At 48.4% G+C, this 21371-nt stretch overlaps 1 protein-coding gene and 1 long non-coding RNA gene across 12 annotated transcripts in view; one reads left to right on the forward strand and one right to left on the reverse strand.

Annotated features, from left to right (window-relative positions):
* The window catches only part of IKZF4 (IKAROS family zinc finger 4), a 30240-nt gene that overhangs the window by 5033 nt on the left and 3836 nt on the right, over window positions 1-21371 (forward strand). For 2 of the 11 annotated variants that reach the window (XM_065524364.2, XM_074007089.1), the window contains 6 exons: window positions 6361-6412; window positions 7566-7660; window positions 13677-13781; window positions 15395-15655; window positions 16366-16533; window positions 21063-21212. In XM_065524364.2, coding sequence (XP_065380436.1) covers window positions 15415-15655; window positions 16366-16533; window positions 21063-21212 — 559 coding nt within the window. In that variant the 5' untranslated portion in view covers window positions 6361-6412; window positions 7566-7660; window positions 13677-13781; window positions 15395-15414. Of the gene's footprint in view, window positions 1-6360; window positions 6413-7562; window positions 7661-9712; window positions 9863-11976; window positions 12071-13676; window positions 13782-15394; window positions 15656-16365; window positions 16534-21062; window positions 21213-21371 lie in introns of all 11 variants that reach the window. The other 9 variants (XM_005571174.5, XM_045365442.3, XM_065524365.2 and 6 more) reach the window with 7 other exon arrangements.
* On the reverse strand, window positions 7775-10019 carry LOC135966248 (uncharacterized). The gene is made up of 4 exons (XR_012420338.1): window positions 9663-10019; window positions 8962-9094; window positions 8296-8550; window positions 7775-8197 (listed from the first exon to the last, which is right to left on the reverse strand). It is a non-coding gene; the product is annotated as an uncharacterized lncRNA (long non-coding RNA).

The raw sequence follows: 21371 nt of genomic DNA on the forward strand, positions 1-21371 counted from the left end.
ACACAAACATGGTATGGATCCTTGCCATTCTCTCTACCTTCACCCTCTTTCCCAACAATATTCTGCTCATGACCTTTTACCCCCTAGGCCACAATAAGCATGTGTTAAATGACACTTCTTTTTTTTTTTGAGATGGAGTTTCGCTCTTGTTGCCCAGTCTGGAGTGCAATGGCCTGATCTCGGCCGGCTGCAACCTCTACCTCCAGGGTTCAAGTGATTCTCCTGCCTCAACCTCCCAAGTAGCTGGGATTATAGGCATGCACCACCACCCCCAGCTAATTTTGTATTCTTAGTAGAGACGAGGTTTCTTCATGTTGGTCACGCTGGTCTCAAACTCCCGACCACAGGTGATCCGCCCACCTTGGCCTCCCAAAGTGCTGGGATTACTGGCGTGAGCCACCACACCTGGCCTAAATGACTTTTTTTTTTTTTTTTTGAGATGGAGTCTCACACTTTCACCTAGGCTAGAGTGCAGTGGTGCGATCTCCGCTCACTGCAAGCTCCACCTCCCAGGTTCACGCCATTCTCCTGCCTTAGCCTCCCAAGTAGCTGGGATTACAGGCGCCCACCACCACGCCCAGCTGATTTTTTTGTATGTTTAGTAGAGACGGGGTTTCACTGTGTTAGCCAGGATGGTCTTCATCTCTTGACCTCGTGATCCGCCTGCCTCGGCCTCCCAAAGTGCTAGGATTACAGGCGTGAGCCACCGCGCCTGGCCTAAATGACTTTTTTTTTAAGGTCTCACTATGTTGACCAGGCTGGCCTACAACTCCTAGACTCAAGCAGTCCTCTTGCCTTGGCCTCCCAAAGTGCTGGGATTACAGGTATGGACCACCATGCCTGGCCTAAATTCCAGTTTTGAAGTGTTACTGGATTAGACAGGATTCTTTAGAGTATTTGAAGAGTTTTAATCACTTGTGATGTCCGTCTTATTTCAGGCTTTTGGAGCCACCACATAGAGAAAACCTCACTTTCTCACATTTTTATCACCAATACTTAGAGCCGTGAGAATGTTTCTGGGGAAAGGGGGGTGGTAGCTGATACCTGATCTCCTCTTGGAAATCAGACTCTGGATTCGTCCTCACTGCTGCCTGTCAGGGAGCCTGGTGGGAAATCTTCTGTCTGGAAAGGATGCCCATTCCTGTTCAAATGTGTTATCATGTTGGTGGGAGAAAGCCAGGGTCAGGGAGGACTCTTGTTTATGCCAAGTGGATTCAAACAAATGGGGAAGAGCTAGGCACAGTGGCACATGCACCTGTATTCCCAACTACTCATGAGGCTGAGGAAGGATTGCTTGAGGCCAGGAGTTTGAGGCTGTAGTGTGCTGTGATTGTGCCCGTGGACAGCCACTGCACTCCAGCCCAGACAACATAGTGAGATCCCATCTCTAGTAAATATAATAAATAAGAACAGGGAAGAAAATTTGTGTCTCCAGAGGTTACAATGACCAGCGTTTCCTCCCTCCTCACAGAGATATTCCTTTTGAATTGGAACACTGATTGTTTCTAGTTGCTTTGTATTCAGCTCAGAGCTCAATTTACAGTACATATGTGTCTACCCCCCCATCACTGAATGACAGTTATGTTGCTTTATTTATTTATTTATTTTGTGACAGAGTCTCACTCTGTCACCCAGGCTGGAGTGCAATGGCGTGATCTCGGCTCACTCCAACCTCTGTCTCCAGGGTTCAAACAATTCTTATGCCTCAGCCTCCCAAGCAGCTGGGACTACAGGCGCGTACCACCAAGCCCAGCTAATTTTTGTAGTTTTATTAAAGACGGGGTTTCACCACGTTGGCCAGGCTGATCTTGAACTCCTGACCTCAAGTGATCCGCCTGCCTCAGCCTCCCAAAGTGCCGGGATTACAGGTGTGAGCCACCGCCCCCGGCCGACAGTTATGTTGCTTTAAAGCCAATCTCCTTCCAAGATCTTTGATCTAAAACTGTCTCATGTAACTAACTTCCCTCTCCTTATACCTCCTCCTCTTGCAATGTGTCTCCAATTGGCACTGCCTAATTTGACCCAGTTCCTCTAAGGAGATACTAAGATCTGCCTGGCTGGTTAGGCAGGGGAGGAGGTGCTTTGAGGGGTAGAGAGTAGGAAGGCTGGGCGGGATGTGCTGCAGGGAGACTTGAGCAAAGAGTAAAGTACATCTACTGATTTGCTCCTGGTTTGCACAGAAAACCAGGACTGAGAACAGCAGAGTTTCAATCCAATACCCTCTCACTTCCAGGGTTACCAACTTGGTACAACTTGGTATTAAAACCAGCGCGGTGGCTCACGCCTGTAATCCCAACGCTTTGGGAGGCTGAGGAGGGCAGATCACCTGAGGTCAGGGGTTCGAGACCAGCCTGGCCAACCTGGCAAAACCCCATCTCTACTAAAAATACAAAAATTAGCTGGGCGTGTTGGCGCACACCTGTAATCCCAGCTACTCAGGAGGCTGAGGCAGGAGAATCACTTGAACCCGGGATGCAGAGGTTGCAGTGAGCCGAGATCATGCCACTGCACTCCAGCCTGAGTGACAGATTGAGACTCCGTCTCAAAAAGAAAAAGAAAAAAAGAAACAAAAACCCAGCTGGAGGCAGCTAAGTACTGATTTTGCCCAAGATGTGTCACAGAGCACATGTTAAGAGCAATTAAGCAGGAAAACTCAGCTTGCTGTTAGAAAGAAAGTCCAACTCAGAAAACAACTCCTTCAGACCCTTCTGGAAATTGTTTTGGGGCCATTTGGGCAGAAGTCGAAGAATGAGATACACTTCCTGAGCCAGTGCTAGCTGAATGCTATGCTTCACCTGTTCTGCCCACCTAGTGCTTGTCTAGCCCTTCATTCATGGAGGCATTAGGCATACTGCATGCACACACATACACACACACACAAAAAAAATACGAGCATATTTCTTCCTGTAGAGCCAGCTCGACTTGTTCTTCCTTTTAAAGTAACAGACCCCACTCCCACAGGGATCACACCAAAGGAAAAGATGCCTTACCTGATGTTAGAACCAGGGAAAAGAATTAGCCAAGTGTGGTTGTCCATGCCAGTAGTCCCAACTACTCAGAAGGCTGAGGCAGGAGAATTGCTTGAACCTGAGAGCCAAACTCATGCCACTGCACTCCAGCCTGGGCAACACAGTGAGACTCCATCTCAAAAACAAAACAAAAACAGGGAAAAGCAAGAAAACCCATGAAAGCCTTGAGTAGCCTGGCTTTTGAAAGATTTAATAGAAGGAGGACACCTCAGAGAGGCAGGCAACTTGTGTTCTTGTTCTTGTTCTATTCTCACCATGAACCCTGGGACAAGTAACTTCACTGCTCTCAGCCTCAGTTTCTCTCAGTTTCTCTAAGCAGAAAACAGGAAAATCCTGCTCACTCTTGCCTCTCCTGCATGGGGAGGTGTGTGAGGGAAATTTCAAGTGGCACTTTGGGGTTTTTTTGTTTTGTTTTGTTTCGTTTTGTTTTGTTTGAGACAATGTCTTGCTCTTGTCGCCCAGGCTGGAGTGCAATGGCACAATCTCAGCTCACTGCAACCCCCGTCTCCCGGGTTCAAGCAATTCTCCTGCCTCAGCCTCCCGAGTAGCTGGGATTACAGGTGCACCCCACCACGCCCGGCTAATTTTTGTATTTTAGTCGAGATGGGGTTTTGCCATGTTGGCCAGGCTGGTCTCGAACTGCTGACCTCATGATCCGCCCACCTCAGCTTCCCAAAGTGCTGGAATTACAGGTGTGAGCCACCACACCCAGCTTCAAGTGGCACTTTGAACTTTGCATTCTTTTTTTTTTTTTTTTGAGATGGAGTCTCCCTTTGTCGCCCAGGCTGGAGTGCAGTGGCGTGATCTCTGCTCACTGCAACCTACACCTCCCGGTTCAAGCAATTCTGCTCAGCCTCCCGAGTAGCTGGGATTATAGGTGTGCACCAACACGCCCAGCTAATTTTTTTGTATTTTTAGTAGAGATGGGGTTTCACCATGATGGTCAGGCTGGTCTCGAACTCCTGACCTGAGGTGATCCACCCACCTCGCCCTCTCAAAGAGCTGGGATTATAGGCGTGGGCCGCCACGCCCAGCTCAAGCTTTCCATTCATTTTGAAAAGCCCCAAAGGGCAATTATGAATCTAACGATTTGGAAACGAAAGGGGCCCTCAATACCAGACTGCCCTCCTTTATCTTTTGATCTCTATCTCAAGTTGCATGGCTAGTTCCAGAGAGTATGAGTTCTCTAATAACTGTGGACTTGGACTCTTCTAATCATTGTTCCTAAGGGACCCTTCAAGGAACCACTTATTATTGTGGCTTGTTCTAGTGGTCTGGTCCCAAAGTTCAGTCCATCCCAGGAAGGATGTCAAGAAAAGAGGGTTAATAAACTTAGAGAATTTTTTTCTCTATGCCCTGGCTTCTTAGGGAAATAGGGTTGATACTAGGAATCTCTCTGACAAAATGTAAGAGAGAATTGCTTTGTGAAGTGAAGGTAAGCCCATGTTTCAGGTTTTCTCATGAGCCTTTAAAAGGAGTCTCTCAACTCCAGACAAGAACTGGGTGGGGGGCAGGAAAACAGATACTTTCCTCTGTGTGCCTTCCTGCACCCCCTCACCCCCACCCTCACCTCTCTCAATATACCATTACAAGCAAACCAAATTTTTATCCGTCTGCCTCAGTGAGATCCTTCAAAAAGACCAAGAATCCCCACAGCAACTCAGACTGTTCCCTTGCCCCATTCTTGCTTCTGCCTCTGCCTCAGGGCATTTAGTTTTCATCAGATGAGTGGGGGATGCAATTTTTATTTATTTATTTATTTTTTTATTTTATTTTATTTTGTTTTGTTTTATTTTTTGTGACCGGGTCTCACTCTGTTGCCCAGACTGGAGTACAGTGGCAGGATCTCGGTACACCACAACCTCCACCTCCTAGGCTCAAGTGATTCTCCTGCCTCAGCCTCCCAAGTACCTGGGATTACAGACTCACACCATCGCCCAGCTAATTTTGTTTTGATTTGTTTTTTTAAGAGACGGAGTTTTGCTCTTGTTGCCCAGGCTGGAGTGCAATGGTGTGATCTCGGGTCACTGCAACCTCCGCCTCCCGGGTTCAAGTGATTCTCCTGCCTCAGCCTCCCGAGTAGCTGGGATTACAGGCATGCACCACCACGCCTGGCTAATTTTTTTTGTATTTTTAGTAGAGATGGGATTTCTCCATGTTGGTCAGGCTGGTCTCAAACTCCTGACCTGAGGTGATCTGCCCGCCTCAGCCTCCCAAAGTGCTGGGATTACAGGTGTGAGCCACCAGGCTGGCCGCAATTTTGGATGTATGTAAATTTCCACCAGATAGATTTTTTTTCTCTCCTCCCACAGGCTCCTAAAGAGATAATTCATTGCAACAAATTATCACTTTTAAGTGTTCTCAGTTACTGATTGTTTAATACTCTACTGCCAATTACTGCTTGCCTTCCCTCAAATAGACTTTAACCTTCATTTTAAATTCAGACTCCCCCCACTTCCTTTTTTAAAATAAGCATAGCAGAGTAATTGATGAGAGGGTGGGGATAACCATTTACAGGTTTAATTTGTTTATCACACCTTCAGTAGAGGACTTATCACTGAACCCTGAGTGGGCTGCTCTTCTCCATCTTCTACTTTTCCTGTCACCATCCCTCACACAACATACTCCCAGACAGAATCCCTTGAATGACTGAACCCAGCTTCTTATTACTACCCCATCTTTAACTGAGGTATAGAGCCTCTGAGGGGCTGTTTCTTTGCCTCCTCAGGGCTGAGGTGTAACCTCCACCTACATACATGGTCTAATCTCAGAATCAAGGACCACTCTGGATTAAGATAGTGTCTCCACCTCAGAGGCTGGGGAGGCCTGCAGAAGTTGTAAATTGGAGGAAATAGTGGGGTTTGTAAATCAGGTACATTGTCTTTCATCAGGACAAAGTGTAAGGTTTTTCTTGGAGACAGGGTCTCACTTGGTTACCCAGGCTGGAGTGTAGCGGTAAGATCATAGCTCACTGCAGCCTCCACCTCCAGGCTCAAGTGATCCTCTCACCTCAACCTCCTGAATATCTGGGACTACAGGCACATGCCACGATGCATAATTTGTTTTTATATTTTGTAGAGATGGGATCTCCCTATATTGCCCAGGCTGGTCTCAAATCCCTGGGCTCAAGCGATCCTCCCACCTTCTTCCCAAAGCAGGAGGATTACAGGCATTGAGCCACAGTGCCTGGCTAAGGTTTTTCTTCTTTAGGATGGTATCAGACCATGCTTAAGTGCTCCTTTAGGTTTCTTGCTAACTCAAGAATGTTAAAGAGAAGCCTCCTCCCTTCCCAGAGCTATCTTCTAATAGCAGCTATTTTCTCTTTCAACAGAATCTCTTTAAAATGGACATAGAAGACTGCAATGGCCGCTCCTATATGTCTGGTATGCCTTCTGTGTGTTCTGTTTGTTAGGGGCTGGAAGCAGACGCTCTCTTGTAGAGCAGAGCAGAGAGCCTTCAGCCTAGGCACATAGCCTCTAAATGTCCTAGTTACACAGCTAACTCTCATGCTTGGTGGCCGTTGGTAGTGTGCAATTATTTTGGTGATCTTACATTCCCTAAATAGTAATTCTCTTTTCCAGACTTCTTGGGGGATGGAGGAAGGGAATAGGAGGGGAATATGAGCGGACATCATTAGAAGAATAATTTGAAGCAAATAGATGGAAAGAAGACGTGGTTCCTTCTCCTTTGCTCTGAAGTCACCAGCCAAACATGAAATCCTGTTCTATCCAGATAGAGTGGCACAAGGTTTCAAACCTCAAAGGCCTGCGAGGGCCAGGTGGTCGTGTGAATGAGTGAAGTAAAGTTAGGATAATAAGCAGAAAAGAATGGTGGGGGCTGTCATGAAGTAGAGAACATATGTCCCACTTAAAAGGACAGCAGCTTTCAGTGTCCACTAGAACTTGTCATGCAGGAATGTGTATCTAGTGTGGCCAAAACTTCTAAATGTTTAGGAGAAATCAGAAATCCAAATTTTTATACGAAATGTCTCCATTTTAAAATAATGACTCAAGGCTGGGCACGGTGGCTCACGCCTGTAATCCCAGCACTTTGGGAGACAGGCAGATCACCTGAGGTCAGGAGTTCAAGACCAGCCTGGGCAACATGGTGAAACCCCATCTCTACTAAAAATACAAAAATTAGGCCAGGCACAGTGGCTCACACCTATAATCCCAGCACTTTGGGAAGCCAAGGTGGGCAGATCACGAGGTCAAGAGATCGGGACCATCCTGGCCAACATGGTGAAACCCTCTCTCTACTAAAAATACAAAAATTAGCTGGGCATGGTGGTGCATGCCTGTAGTCCCAGCTACTCAGAAGGCTGAGGCAGGAGAACCCGGGAGGCGGAGGTTGCAGTGAGCCAAGATCATGCCACTGCACTTCAGCCTGGCGACAGAGTGAGACTCCATCTCAAAAAAAAAAAAAAAAAAGAAATAATAGAAACCAAAACTCGGTTTTGATGTGATGAGTATCCCTATCAGAAACCCAAGCATCATTGTGGAAATGACCTATAGCTTATTTTTTACTCTAAAGTAGGACCAATGAAGGAATTATTGGCATGCACTAAAGGAGATAGCAAGATGGGTCAGACACACATATGAGAGTCATTGGCAACACCCGGGTAATGTAAGGTAAGATGTTGACTCTGGCCCCTTTCTTGTTTAAGGAGGGAAGGAGTTGGAATGGGTAAAGGCATTCAATACCTGCCACATGCTTGACAGAATGACAGGGATCAGGCAGACTCGTTTAATTGGAAGAGACTTTATTAGAACAAAAGTCATGGCGCTTGTGAGGAGCGAGCCAGTCCTCCTACCTCCTGCTCAGTTAAGCCTATTCAGAAAACCACTACTGAGCAACAAGTACACTCGGGACCCTGCTTTAGTGCTGGGGAACACTCAGATGGATAAAATCCAGTCCCTGCCATAAAGCAGGCAAATGAGAAACTACAAATCCCGTGGAGCTCTTTTCAAACCTGTTTATGGAGAATACTGGATACTCGTGGAAAACTGAAGTGATTTGCTTCACCATGCTATGAAACCAAGTTTTCCCTGCTTTCAGCAGATTGGCATTTCCTAGATAAGAAGTGGCCTTTGCACAGGATGGTTTCTGAATGGAAGTGGAGGCCAGGAACTCCTCCTCTGTACTTTGAGAATTCTAGATGTCAGCAGCTACCTTAGAAAGGGAAAGGGGAAAGTCAAAGTAGGGCTACCATTAGCTCTGAAAAGTACCCCTCTTAGGACTGGGCAAAGCTGTGCTCATCACTGACCCATCTCTCCTGGAAGAGTCATATGGAAGCAGAGGGAAAGGCTGCAGCACGCAGCCCTCCTGAAGCACACTGCGAACCTCCACAGGCCCCCACAGTTCTTCTGTTCCACACCAGGTGACCTTCCCTCATCAGGCCACTTGATGAAAAGGGTATCTCTCCTGTTCTTCCAAGAGATTTGAATTCCTCACAGAACATGATTTAGAAAATCCATCTTTTCTCCCCTTTTCTCTTTTTAAAGCTGCAGATCATTCCCTTCTGGGGCAGGGAAAAGGGGGAGATAAGCAGGAGTCTATTAATTTACGGCACAGATAACCACCCCCTCCATTTTCCTATCTTTCAAGGGAAACAGAGTTGCTCAAACCCAGCTCATGCCATTAATTGACTGAGCAGTGCTTGCCCCGTTTCCTGAGACTGTTAAATGTTTAAGAGAACTTTGGTAGAAAGGGATTCAGGGGTAGGCAACCCAAAGTTTCACAGCCCCTCCCACCCCCAAATTCTTGGAATCAGAAAATGTAGTCTTCCAAAGTAGGTCAGTTTGTCAGTGAGCAGCTCCTCTGAAAGGGAAGGGAGCAGAGGCCTTGTCCTGATAGAGGGTGGATTCATCCAGGGCTTTCGGCTGCTGGGGCCCCAGGGGCACAGGAGGGAGGGGAAGTGGGGAGACCATACCAGCCTTTTTGCGTGGGATCTGAAAGGTCTCAGGGCCACGCAGCAACACTAGCCTGACACCAGACTGCTGGGCCCTCTCGCCGCTGGAAAGGAGGAGGCTGTCAGTCCCCAGATCTAGAGAGCAACCTTCCTCCTGGAGGAGGAGGGAAAGAGTTTGGTGGGGGAGGGGCTTTCTGCCGATCTGAGAGCCTTGAAGCTGTCCGTGTCCTGGGCCCCATGACCTCTGGGGCCTTGGCTTCCCCAGCTGGCAGAGGATTGGGCCTTCCCTGGGGCCCCCCTTTCTCCCTCCCACCCGCAGGCCCATCCATCTCTCTCTCTCTCTCTCTCTCTCTCTCTCTCTCTCTCTCGCTCTCTCGCACACACTCTTGCCTCTCTCAGGCATTTGTTGTGCAGTTCCTCTTTGTCTGCTGGGCACGAGGGGCAACGGCATCTGCCTTTCCCTCCCTGTGCACACACCCACCACCCACCCCCTGCACTGTCTTGGAAAAGGGATGCTGTAGCCTAGCATCTCCCCCACCATATACACATATACGTTCTCTCCAGCCCCCTCCCCAAGCACATCCAAGCGTGCTCTCCCCTCTCCCTCTCTCCCTCTCTCTCTCTCTCTCTCTCTCACACACACACACACACACACACACTCAACACACATACACCCTGGGCTGAGCTGCTCTTGCTGGCTACAGCCGTGGGCCTCTGCTCACCGTGCCGCTGCTGCTGCCTGCGAAATGACGGCGGTTCCCCTCACTTCCAGGAATCCACGCTTCCTGGAAGGTGAGTGGCTGGGCTCACCCCTGCCTGCCACTGAGACGCAGACATGCATACACCACCCGCACTCCCTCGCCGTTTCCAAGGCGGCGGCCGCGTTCGCACCCCAGGGTCTCACCGGCAAGGGAAGGATAATGTAAGTTCAGGCAGAAGGCGGCTAGTGGAGGGAGGAAGGGGGGTGCTGGGGCTAGGGAGCCAATTCAGTAACTACTCCCAAGCCTGAGGAGATGGAGAGGATGGGGGCTGTGTGTGTGTATGTGTGTGTGTGTGTGTGCGCGCGTGTGTGTATGTGTGTAGCGGGGGAGGGGGCGTTCCTCCTTATACTTGCGGAGGATGGGAAAGGGTGTTTGGTGTTGCTAAGCAAAGACGGCGACTTGGACAGTGGGAGCCTGTGGTGACATCTTGATTAGGCCTTGGGGATAGAGGTAGAGCTGCCTGGGGTGAAATACCGAGACAGGCCTGGGTGGGAAGGGGTAGTGGAGAAAATCAAGGTAAGGAAGAGGAGCCTTGGCAAGCAGATGCCTCAGCCTCGAACAGAGATCTGAGGGGCCTCAGCCTCCTCCCCACAAAAGAGCTGAGGATGGGCGTCTTTCTTTGCTCTTCTGCCCACTATTCCCTCCTAGCAGGCTAGGATCCTGCCACCCTGGAGCCCATGGTCAAGAAAGGGAAAGCAGTTATGATGAAGTCCCTTGCAGAGAAGTGTGGAGGTTCTCCAAGCTCATGGCTATTCCCTAGATGTAGCCACTATGTAAAGGTCTCAAGGAAAGGCAGCAGGAGTGGAGGGCTGACCTCCTTTAACATGTGAAACACCTTTAGCTTGTGGCCTGTTTCCCAGTTCCTTTCTCTCCCTCCTACTTTTCAGCCTTTACCTACCTCCCAGTTCCTCGGATGTGAACCTCATGATTTGGCTTTCCCCTCTGGGGGTTCAGCCAATCTATGATGACTTTGAGCAAGAACATTTCTCAGAGACCTAAGAGCAGCCTTAATTCTTGGCTTTGACAGTCTGGGATTTCTTGGGAGTCCCAGACTTTTGAAATTCCCATACTGGGGTTTCTGGGGCTGAGAGAGGAACTGCTAAACTTCCTAAATCTTATTCTAGCCCCTTCACCCTAGCTAGAATTCAAAATCCTTGGTGCCCACGAAAGCCTTTCTGACTCCTGAAACAGATTCATTACACATATATATTAGCCCCGTGAAAGTAGACTTGAGCCTGATTTTCCCCTTACCTTAATCTTTTTTTTGTTTTTGTTTTGTTTTGTTTTGTTTGTTTGTTTTTTGAGACGGAGTCTCGCTCTGTCGCCTGGGCTGGAGTGCAGTGGCGCGATCTCAGCTCACTGCAAGCTCCGCATCCCGGGTTCCCGCCATTCTCCTGCCTCAGCCTCCCGAGTAGCTGGGACTACAGGCGCCCGCCACCTCGCCCGGCTAATTTTTTTGTATTTTTTTAGTAGAGACGGGGTTTCACCGTGTCAGCCAGGATGGTCTCGATCTCCTGAACTCGTGATCCACCCGTCTCGGCCTCCCAAAGTGCTGGGATTACAGGCTTGAGCCACCACGCCCGGCCCCTTACCTTAATCTTAGGGAGGGCAATAGCATCAAAGAGCCTCTTGAATTACTGGTATGACTCCTGCTCCTCTTCCTGCTTCTGGGCCTTAATTGGGAAAGCCACAAAGGATACTTTCCCCTCAGTGTTTCTAAGTGTACCTTTAAATATATTTTCCTCCATATAGCAAGTCCCTGGCCTCAAGAGGCAGCCTCAGCTGAATAAGCTGGGACCAGCGATGGATTTCCAACAAGTTCACTCATCCTTTTAGGGTCAAGGCTTCAAAACTAAGTGCCCTGTTCTTCCCTGATTAGTAACATCAAGTGATTTAGGGCAAGTCAGCACTAATAAAGGGAATAAGAAGATACCCTTTTCAGCCCTTCTAACCCTAGTAAACCCTACACTTAGTTGAAAGGACATATTTAAAACTGGCTCTGAGTCTACAAATCTCAACCCACAATCCTGAGATGCTCACTTCATGATATGTGTGTGGTGCCAATTTTAGGCAACATTTTCAGGTAACCATGGCTCACCTAAAGATCCCCAGCTGGGAAAACTCCGCTTCAAGCCATAAGGCTTTTTCTATAGATAGTGAACAAATTTCCTCAGGCTTTGACGGGATAAATGGGGAAAATGGGACTTTAGGAGAGGATATGAATGAGAAATGGTCCCAAAGTCCTGAGTGGTTGTTTTCTTCCCACTGACCAAAGCTGGAGAGGGATCCCTCAGGAGGGTGTGTTCCGGATTTCTTGCCTCAGGCCCAAGACTCCAACCATTTTATAATGGAATCTTTATTTTGTGAAAGTAAGTATGTACATAGCTGGGCAATTGGGTAAAGTACTAATAGGTGGACTTCAGGGATGAATTTTAGGCTTCCTCTCTCTCTCTTGCACTCTCTCTTTCTCTTTCTCTCTCTCTCTCTTCCATATTTAGGCCTGTGTGCACACATCCATGCATGTTCATGTTAGCAGATAATGTAGAAGGCTACCAGTATGTTTATCCCAATAGGTATGTTCTCTTTATATGTATCTACATATGTGCTGTGTCTCTGTGTGTGTTTATCTACATGTATTTTTATTTCACCTATGTATTTGTGCAGAAGATTGGGGGGAGGAGGGATTTTTTTTAGAAAGACATTCATATCTTTCTTTAGGTATGTTATCTGATTTCAAAAAACATTATGAAAGCCTCAAAAAGCATTTTTACAAAGCAATTTATCAAAAAATTAAAACAAATATACTGAGAATAAATTGATCACTTAACAGTCAGTGGACATCAAATAGTAAACATGTGATTGGAATCAGATCAATAGGAGACTTTCTGGAGTAATCAAATTTTTGCTGAATTTAGAAAGTCTAAGGGGCCCAATTCTTCCCTACTAAGATGGTGACCCCCAATTGGCTGGGTAGGTGGTGGTGAAGGACATGGACACTTATTGTCTATGATGCTAGTTCCACACTAGCAGCTATGTAACCTTAGACAAGTAACATAACCTCTTTTGTACCTCAGTTGCCTCATCTGAAAAAATCATGATATTAGCACCTACTTCATATAGTTGTTGTGAAGATTAAATGAAATTATTCAGGCCGGGCGCGGTGGCTCAACCCTGTAATCCCAGCACTTTGGGAGGCCGAGACGGGCGGATCACAAGGTCAGGAGATCAAGACCATCCTGGCTAACACGGTGAAACCCCGTCTCTACTAAAAAATACAAAAAACTAGCTGGGCTTGGTGGCGGCGCCTGTAGTCCCAGCTACTCGGGAGGCTGAGGCAGGAGAATGGCGTGAACCCGGGAGGCAGAGCTTGCAGTGAGCCGAAATCGCGCCACTGCACTCCAGCCTGGGCGACAGAGCGAGACTCTGTCTCAAAAAAACAAACAAAAAAAAGAAATTATTCATTTCAAGTGCATAGAATAAAGCCTGGCACATAGTAAGTATTCAATTAATATCATTAGCTGCTGTGATGATTACTAATATTATCATTAGATTCAGGGACAATTCCAGTTGCCTTTCCTGCAGATCCTGAACCTGGCTGGGGGCTCCAGAGAGGACCAGTAGGGAAGAAGGTCTGTCCTGAACATCTGTCCCTTCTGCAGCCCCCATTTTTCTCTCCGCCCTGGCACGCCCAGCCCCAGCCCGGCTTCCTGTGGACGTCAGGCAGTGATGCTCTTCCCCTCAGGCCTAGATAAAGGTAGGGTAGGCAAGGCCCAGCCACTGAGCTCACGGAAGGCAGCACCAGGCATCCAGACTGGCGGGGGCGCAAGGTATGGTGCCCAGCATACAACACTGCCTTGTACATGGCTATGAAGGAAATATTTGTGAAATTTAACTGAATTTTTTTAAAAGATTAGGCAATGGACAGTAGATAACTCCAGCTCCAGCTTTACCTGCCCTCTTGTTCTCTCCTCCAAGGTAGCGGGGACTCATCTCTGGAGAAGGAGTTCCTCGGGGCCCCAGTGGGGCCCTCGGTGAGCACCCCCAACAGCCAGCACTCTTCTCCCAGCCGCTCACTCAGCGGTAAGTGTAACCTCCTACCACCTCCTGGCAGTAGGCACACCCTTTTGCGTTTGGCCTTCAGTTCACCTTCCACTGGCAACCATTTCCCCGTCGTCACCTCCTACTGGCCTCCTGCTTAGTCTGTAAGAGCAATAAGGAGACCAGTGTCTAGGGTTTTTCTGGCTTCTGAAAGGACAGTGAATAGTCACTGGCAGACTAGGGTGGAATTAAAAGAGGTATAGGTGGGATTAAGGTAAAGGTTTCAAAGAGAAATTATGGAATTAGAGAAGCAGGTAGATAGAAATGGTCATCAGGTGCAGTTAGATAGGAAATAGAGAGTAGAAGGACCTCCCCATCTCCCCACAGCCCATTCTCCTACCCAGACAGGGTCCCCATGACTGCTCCTCCCCAGCTGGCCCTAGATCTGTGACATTCTCTAAATGGTTGGAATAGCCAGGAATGTAGGTCGGAGCTAGAGCCAAAGCCTTCTCCTCAATGGTTCCTCCTTCCTTTATCCCTCCTGCCCTGCCTCAGAGTTTTATGGAGGTGGAGAGGGTAGAGGGGTTCAGTCTAATGGGGTGGGAGGGAACTGTAAGCACGTCTGTCTTCCAGTTTTGCTCTTTGGCCTGTTGTTCCCCTTCACTCTTCCTAGGTCCGTTTTCCCGCCACTCTTAACTTGCTGGCTTCCTGCCCAGGGCCAAGCCAGACATCTTTCTTAATGACAAGAGAGTAGAGAAAAAAGCTCCCCTTAGTCGCCTCCTCTCCTCAGTGACAGAAGACATCCTATGTACCCCCAACTTTTTACTTTTTGAGACAGAGTCTTGCTCTGTCGCCCAGGCTGGAGTGCAGTGGTGCGATCTCGGCTCACTGCAACCTCTGCCTCCCGAATTCAAGCAGTTCTCCTGCCTCAGCCTCCAAAGTAGCTGGGATTACAGGCATACACAACCATGCCTGGCTAATTTTTGTATTTTTAGTAAAGACAGTGTTTCACCATGTTGGCCAGGCTGCTCTCAAACGCCTGACCTCAAAAGAATCCACCGCCTCCGCCTCCCAAAGTGCTGGGATTACAGGCGTGAGCCACCACACCTGGCCCAACTTTTTTCTCTTGAAGCCTATTTGCCTGGTGGGTGGGAGAAAAAGTTGTCTCAGATTCCAGCAGGATTCTGGTAGCAGCAGCAGGGATACTAGGGTGTTAGTTCCATTTAAGGCTTGAATGTCTCAGGGCCTAAAGACACCCTCTTAAACTTTAAGAGTGCCATTCTGGGCCGGGCGCAGTGGCTCACACCTGTAATCCCAGCACTTGGGAGGCCAAGGTGGGCAGATCACCTGAGGTTGGGAGTTTGAGACCATCCTGACCAACACGGAGAAACCCCATCTCTACTAAAAATACAAAATTAGCTGGGCATGGTGGCGCATGCCTGTAATCCCAGCTACTTGGGAGGCTGAGGCAGGAGAATCACTTGAATCCAGGAGGCAGAGGTTGCAGTGAGCCGAGATTGCGCCATTGCACTCCAGCCTGGACAACAAGAGCGAAACTCCATCTCAAAAAAAAAAAAAAAAAAGAGTGCCATTCTGGCCTGGGAGCAGCTTCCCCCTTTGCCTCTCTCTATTCTAAACACCATCCCACCCCTCAGCCAACTCCATCAAGGTGGAGATGTACAGCGATGAGGAGTCGAGCAGACTGCTGGGGCCAGATGAGCGGCTCCTGGAAAAGGACGACAGTGTGATTGTGGAAGATTCATTGTCTGAGCCCTTGGGCTACTGTGATGGGAGTGGGCCAGAGCCTCACTCCCCTGGGGGCATCCGGCTGCCTAATGGCAAGCTCAAGTGTGACGTTTGCGGCATGGTCTGTATTGGACCCAACGTGCTCATGGTGCACAAGCGCAGCCACACTGGTAAGTAAGCCAGAGGGTCTCTGGGAGGAGCTCCCAGGGTGGGGTTGAGAGGCAGGGGCAGTGCTGGGACAACAGCAGGGATGGGGCTGGAGGAGGCCATGCAGGGAGTGGGTAGCCTCAGAAAGGGAAGGGTCTCACCCAGCACATTTTCTAGCTGACAAAACGAGGCAGGGTGGGGGTGGGTGCAGAATTTAGTTCCCCTCAATACCTGTAGTTTCCTGGCACTTTCCTCAACTGCTGTTATAAAGAAAAGCTGATATTTTTCTCAGTATATGAGGGAGGGGAAAGTGTAAACTCAAGAATGAGCCAGTGGTCCAATAGGGGTTAGACTCCTGGGTATTCTTTGGGCCCTCTCAAAAAAAAACAAAACCGGAAAACAAAAGCCTTCTCTTCTCAGCTTCCTCAGGCCTTGGGCTCCTAGGGCAGAGTGGGCCCTGTGGGGCTCAGTTTTTGGTAACAGTCTTTTGGCCTCGTGTTCCAGGCCCCTCTCCCTGCCATACACTTCTAATCCACACCTTCCCCACAGTAAGACCCAAGGGATCCCCAAGGGATCTTGATAAAGCAGGGTTTGTGTGCATTGCACTTCTGCCAGTCAGCAATGTGTTTAGAGCACCTTCCCTTGGGCAAGGTAGGACAGAGGGTGGGTCGACAGGTTCAGCCTTCCAAGTTCCTCACATGCAGTCCTCTGGGATTTGTTCTTTCACTTGCAGGTGAAAGGCCCTTCCATTGCAACCAGTGTGGTGCCTCCTTCACCCAGAAGGGGAACCTGCTGCGCCACATCAAGCTGCATTCCGGGGAGAAGCCCTTTAAATGTCCCTTCTGCAACTATGCCTGCCGCCGGCGTGATGCACTCACTGGTCACCTCCGCACACACTCAGGTCAGTGACTGTCCAGTGGGATGAGAGAATGAGGCTCCAACACACCCAGTATGTAGAGCTCAGTGACTTCTCTCGTATTTGGGGAGTTACGGTGTCTGTCATTGAGGAGGGGAGAGTATTTACAGAGCAGATAGGGCCCCCTGCCTCTCTCACCCATCCTCTGGGCAGCAAGGCCTCATGGGAAATTTGGGAGACACCTTGATGGGGTATTTTACATCCACCATATTCTGTGACTTGCAGCAAAAGGAATAGGGGCAATGTTCTTGGCTGTTAACAGTCACCCTTCCCTGACTTTTGTTTGTTTTTTGTTTTTTCAAGATGGGGTCTCACGCTGTTGCCCAGACTGGAGTGTAGTGGCGCAATTTTGGCTCACTGCAGACTTGATCTCCTGAGCTCAAGCCATCCTCCCACCTCAGCTTCCTGAGTAGGTGGGACCACACATGCCACCACACCCAGCTAATTTTTGTATTTTTTCTTAGAGACAGGATCTCCCTATGCTGCCCAGGCTTGTCTTGAACTCTTGATCTCAAGCAATCGGCCTGCCTCAGCCTCCCAAAGTACTGGGATTACAGGCGTGGCATAAGCCACTGTGCCTGGCCTTCCCTGACTTTTGTATTTTAGATTGTTGATGCTACAATCCATGCCCTATCACCCCCAACATCTAAGCCCCTGGGAGATCCCTCCTCTCACTCCCATCTGCCCCAGGCCCCACACCTGTCGTCATCTTCACCCTCCTTCCTCCCACACCACCAGAGGTCTTGGGCAACCAGTCTATCCTCTCCTTTACTTCCTACTGGCTCCTGGAAATATCCATGGGCCTCTCAAATTGCAAAAAAGGGAGCCTAGGACTTCCAAATAGGAAAAGAGTATCCTATTTCTGTTCCCTATCCCAAGAGGTTGTCACCTTCCCAGAGGCAAGAGAAAGTCCAGAGGGTGCCTAGAGATCAATGTTTGGAACAGTGCTGGGAAACTGGATTAACAAGGTTTTCTAGCCCAGTCAAGACTGTTTGAATCAATATCTGTCTGAATCAGCTGGACAGATAGCACTTTTTAGGCATTTTACTAAGCTTTAGGCTTTTGGCTTGGACTTGGGAAGAGGCCAGGAGCTGAGCTGGCAAGAAGGAGGGAGCTCAAGATTGGGAAAAGGCAGGAAGAATGGAAGGGGGAAAGAATTAGTAGGGTCTGTCCTTGGAAACTTTCCTGGCTATTTTTCTCTTTTCTTAAACTCTCCTGAGCCAGGATTTAAAGGGACAGAGCAATCATTTCACCACCTTCTACTTTCTCCATCCACTTACCTTGTTTCAGGTTCTCCCACCTTGTAATTGGGACCTCTTTATCTCTATGTATGTGGAGAAACAGGGAGAAAGATCATCGTTGATTCATGCTTTATATCTACAGAGCATGTCACTTATGTTTCTTCATGTGACCCTCATAACAATTCCAAGGTAGATGTGATTATCCCCATTTTGTTGACAAGGGAAATGAAGCTGTTGGGGGGAAAATGAGTTGCGGGTCACATAGCTATTCTGCAGCCTAGCTGGAACCCCATCAAGCTCCGGTGCCAGAAACATGTACTCCTTTTCCTCATAAAAGGGGCTGCTCCTCCTGCTGGTTTGGAACAAGGATGGCTTTGCACCTAGAATTCTTACCAACTATGCTGTGAGGTCAACTGGGTAGATTTTGGATTTTGATCTGTAGATTATTAACAACAGAAGCAGACACAGATATACTGTCAGGTCCCATCTCTGTGAAGTGCTTTCTGTTGCAACCCCTATTATAAGAAAAAAGAGACTGGATGCATGTTCTCACTCATGTGGGAGCTAAAACTGTCGATCCCATAGAAGTATGGAGTAGGCTGGGCGCAGTGGCTCACGTCTATAATCCCAGCACTCGGGGAAGCCAAGGCGGGTGGATTGCTTGAGCCCAGGAGTTTGAGACCAACCAGGGCAACGTAGTGAGACTCTGTCTCTGTTACAAACAAAAAGTTAGCCAGGTGTGGTGGCACACACCTGTAGTCCCAGCTACTAAGGACGCTGAGACAGGGAGGATCACTTGAACCTGGGAGGTCAAGACTACAGTGACCTGTGATCATGTCTTTGTACTCCAGCCTGGGTGACAGAGTGAGACCCCTTCTTGGGGGGAAAAAAAAAGGCCAGGCACGGTGGCCCATGCCTGTAATCCCAGCACTTTGGGAGGCCGAGGCGGGTGGATCACCTGAGGTCAGGAGTTCGAGACCAGCCTGACCAACATGGAGAAACCCCGTTTCTACTAAAAATACAAAATTAGCCAGGGATGGTGGCGCATGCCTGTATTCATCGCTACTCGGGAGGCTGAGACAGGAAAATCACTTCAGCCCAGGAGGCAGAGGTTGTAGTGAGCCAAGATCGTGCCACTGCACTCCAGCCTGGGCAACAAGGGCAAAACTCCATCTCAAAAAAAAAAAAAAAAAGTAGAGAGTAGAACAGTGGTTACCAGAGGCTGACTGAGAAGGGTTGGGAGTGGGTGGACAGGGAGAGGCTGGTTAATGGGTAGAAGATTACAGTTAGATAGGAGGAATAAGTTGTAGTGTTCTACACCATAGTAGAATGACTGTAGTTAACATTAATTTATTGTATATTTCAAAATAGCTAGCAGAGATGATTTTGAATGTTCCCAACACAAAGAAATGATAAATGTTTGCCGGGCACGGTGGCTCACGCCTGTAATCCCAGCACTTTGGGAGGCCAAGGCAGATGGATCATGAGGTCAGGAGATCGAGACCATCCTGGCTAACACGGTGAAAACCTGTCTCTACTGAAAATGTAAAAAATTAGCTGGGCATGGTGTCAGGAGCCTGTAGTCCCAGCTACTCGGGAGGCTGAGGCAGGAGAATGGCGTGAACCCAGGAGGTGGAGGTTGCAGTGAACCGAGATTGTGCCACTGCACTCCAGCCTGGGCGACAGAGTGAGACTCTGTCTCCAAGAAAAAGAAGAAAAAAAGATAAATGTTTGAGGTGACAGATATGCCAGTTACCCCAATTTGATCATTACACATCGTGTACATGTATGAAAATATCATATGTATCTCATAAGCATGTATAATTATTATGTATCAATTATCAATTAAAATTTGAAAAATAAGAAAGCAGTTGGAGGATCATTCCTCTCCCAGATGTTAAACCGTTTCCCCAAGGGTCTTTGGGTGGACAGGGACCATGGTGTTCATTTCTTTTTTTTTTTTTTGAGACGGAGTCTCTATCTGTCGCCCAGGCTGGAGTACAGTGGTGCGATCTCGACTCACTGCAACCTCCGCCTCCCGGGTTCACTCCATTCTCCTGCCGAGTAGCTGGGACTACAGGCGCCTGCCATAATGCCCGGCTTAATTTTTTGTGTTTTTGGTAGAGATGGGGTTTCACCATGTTAGCCAGGATGTTCTCAATCTCCTGACCTCGTGATCCGCCCGCCTTGGCCTCCCAAAGTACTGGGATTCATGGTGTTCATTTCATCCCTAAAATACAAGGGTTTACAGAGCCTGAGTAAAATGAAGTAGGTTGATTTAGTCAAGGCCCAGTTTTGGCATGGCAGGGTTAAGGGTGAACAGTAATTACCAACTTCCTAGAGATACCTTCTCCTGTCTCCCTGCTCAATAGCAGCAAGATACATCAAATATACAATACCTTGTTTCTCTTCTCTCACAAATATGTCTTAAGAGTTATCTTTAAATAAAGTACCACTCTGTTTTCCAATTTTTTTTTCTTCGGTAGAAACAAGATCTTTATAACCTGTTCTTTTATTATAAGCACACAAACAAAACAACCCAAATTTGGTGTTCTCTTTTTTTTACTCTTGTTTATTTTATTCTCTGTTCTTTTATTCCTTTTCTCTTTTCAGAATTACTCCATCAGTGATGGGCTTTCTAGAGCTCTCTTGGTATCTCAGTGTAGAGAGACAGAAAGACAAAATAATCAGTAAACCAGGCTAGGGCTGGAGGTCAAAATACAAGTAAAGGTCAATGAAAACTGCCCCCTCCCCACATTGGCAGATCTAAGGGCTCTCATTTCTGTCATGCCAGCCCACCAGTTTCCCCCAAACCAAAGCAGATAGTTCATAAAAAGCAAAAAATCCCCTTGTCTGATAAACAGCACTTACATCCGCCTGCCAAATGGAAAGGTTAAACCACAGTCTGGGCCCCAGTCTCTGAGATCCTGCAGTGGGGCCTGCCTGCCTGCTAGGGATGATCCCCTACAAAGTCCCTGGGTCCTCACTGCTTTTGAGCAGCAATTTGGCCATGTTGAACAAGCCCACCACCAGTCTGAAGCCACATGCTCTAGGATTCCCTTGCTCCCATAACTGCACATTATCCCTCATCATCAAATATGGTTCATCTGTTCATGGTTGCAGCTGAAGTTGGGGAATGAAAGACAAGCAGAAGAACTCAGTTTAGCAACATCCTTTCCTCCCCATGCCAGTGTATACTTGCTCTTGGCTGAATCTGCAGAGCCAGGGCACAGCGAGAAGTAGCTCTGATGCCATCTTTCCGCTCTCTTCCAGTCTCCTCTCCCACAGTGGGTAAGCCCTACAAGTGTAACTACTGTGGCCGGAGCTACAAACAGCAGAGTACCCTGGAGGAGCACAAGGAGCGGTGCCATAACTACCTACAGAGTCTCAGCACTGAAGCCCAAGCTTTGGCTGGCCAACCAGGTAGAGCTGTTGATGTACTACTGGGGAGTTAAAAGGGGATGGTGAGAGGGAGTGCTGGACAAGGGTGACTCCAGTATCTCCCGCACTGAGGGATGAAGTCTGTGGAACAGGGGATGGTTATCCCAGTAAATCTGCCAAACACCCCATTCTAGGTACCCC

This window comes from Macaca fascicularis, chromosome 11 (assembly GCF_037993035.2).
Source record: "Macaca fascicularis isolate 582-1 chromosome 11, T2T-MFA8v1.1".
Lineage (NCBI taxonomy): Eukaryota > Metazoa > Chordata > Mammalia > Primates > Cercopithecidae > Macaca > Macaca fascicularis.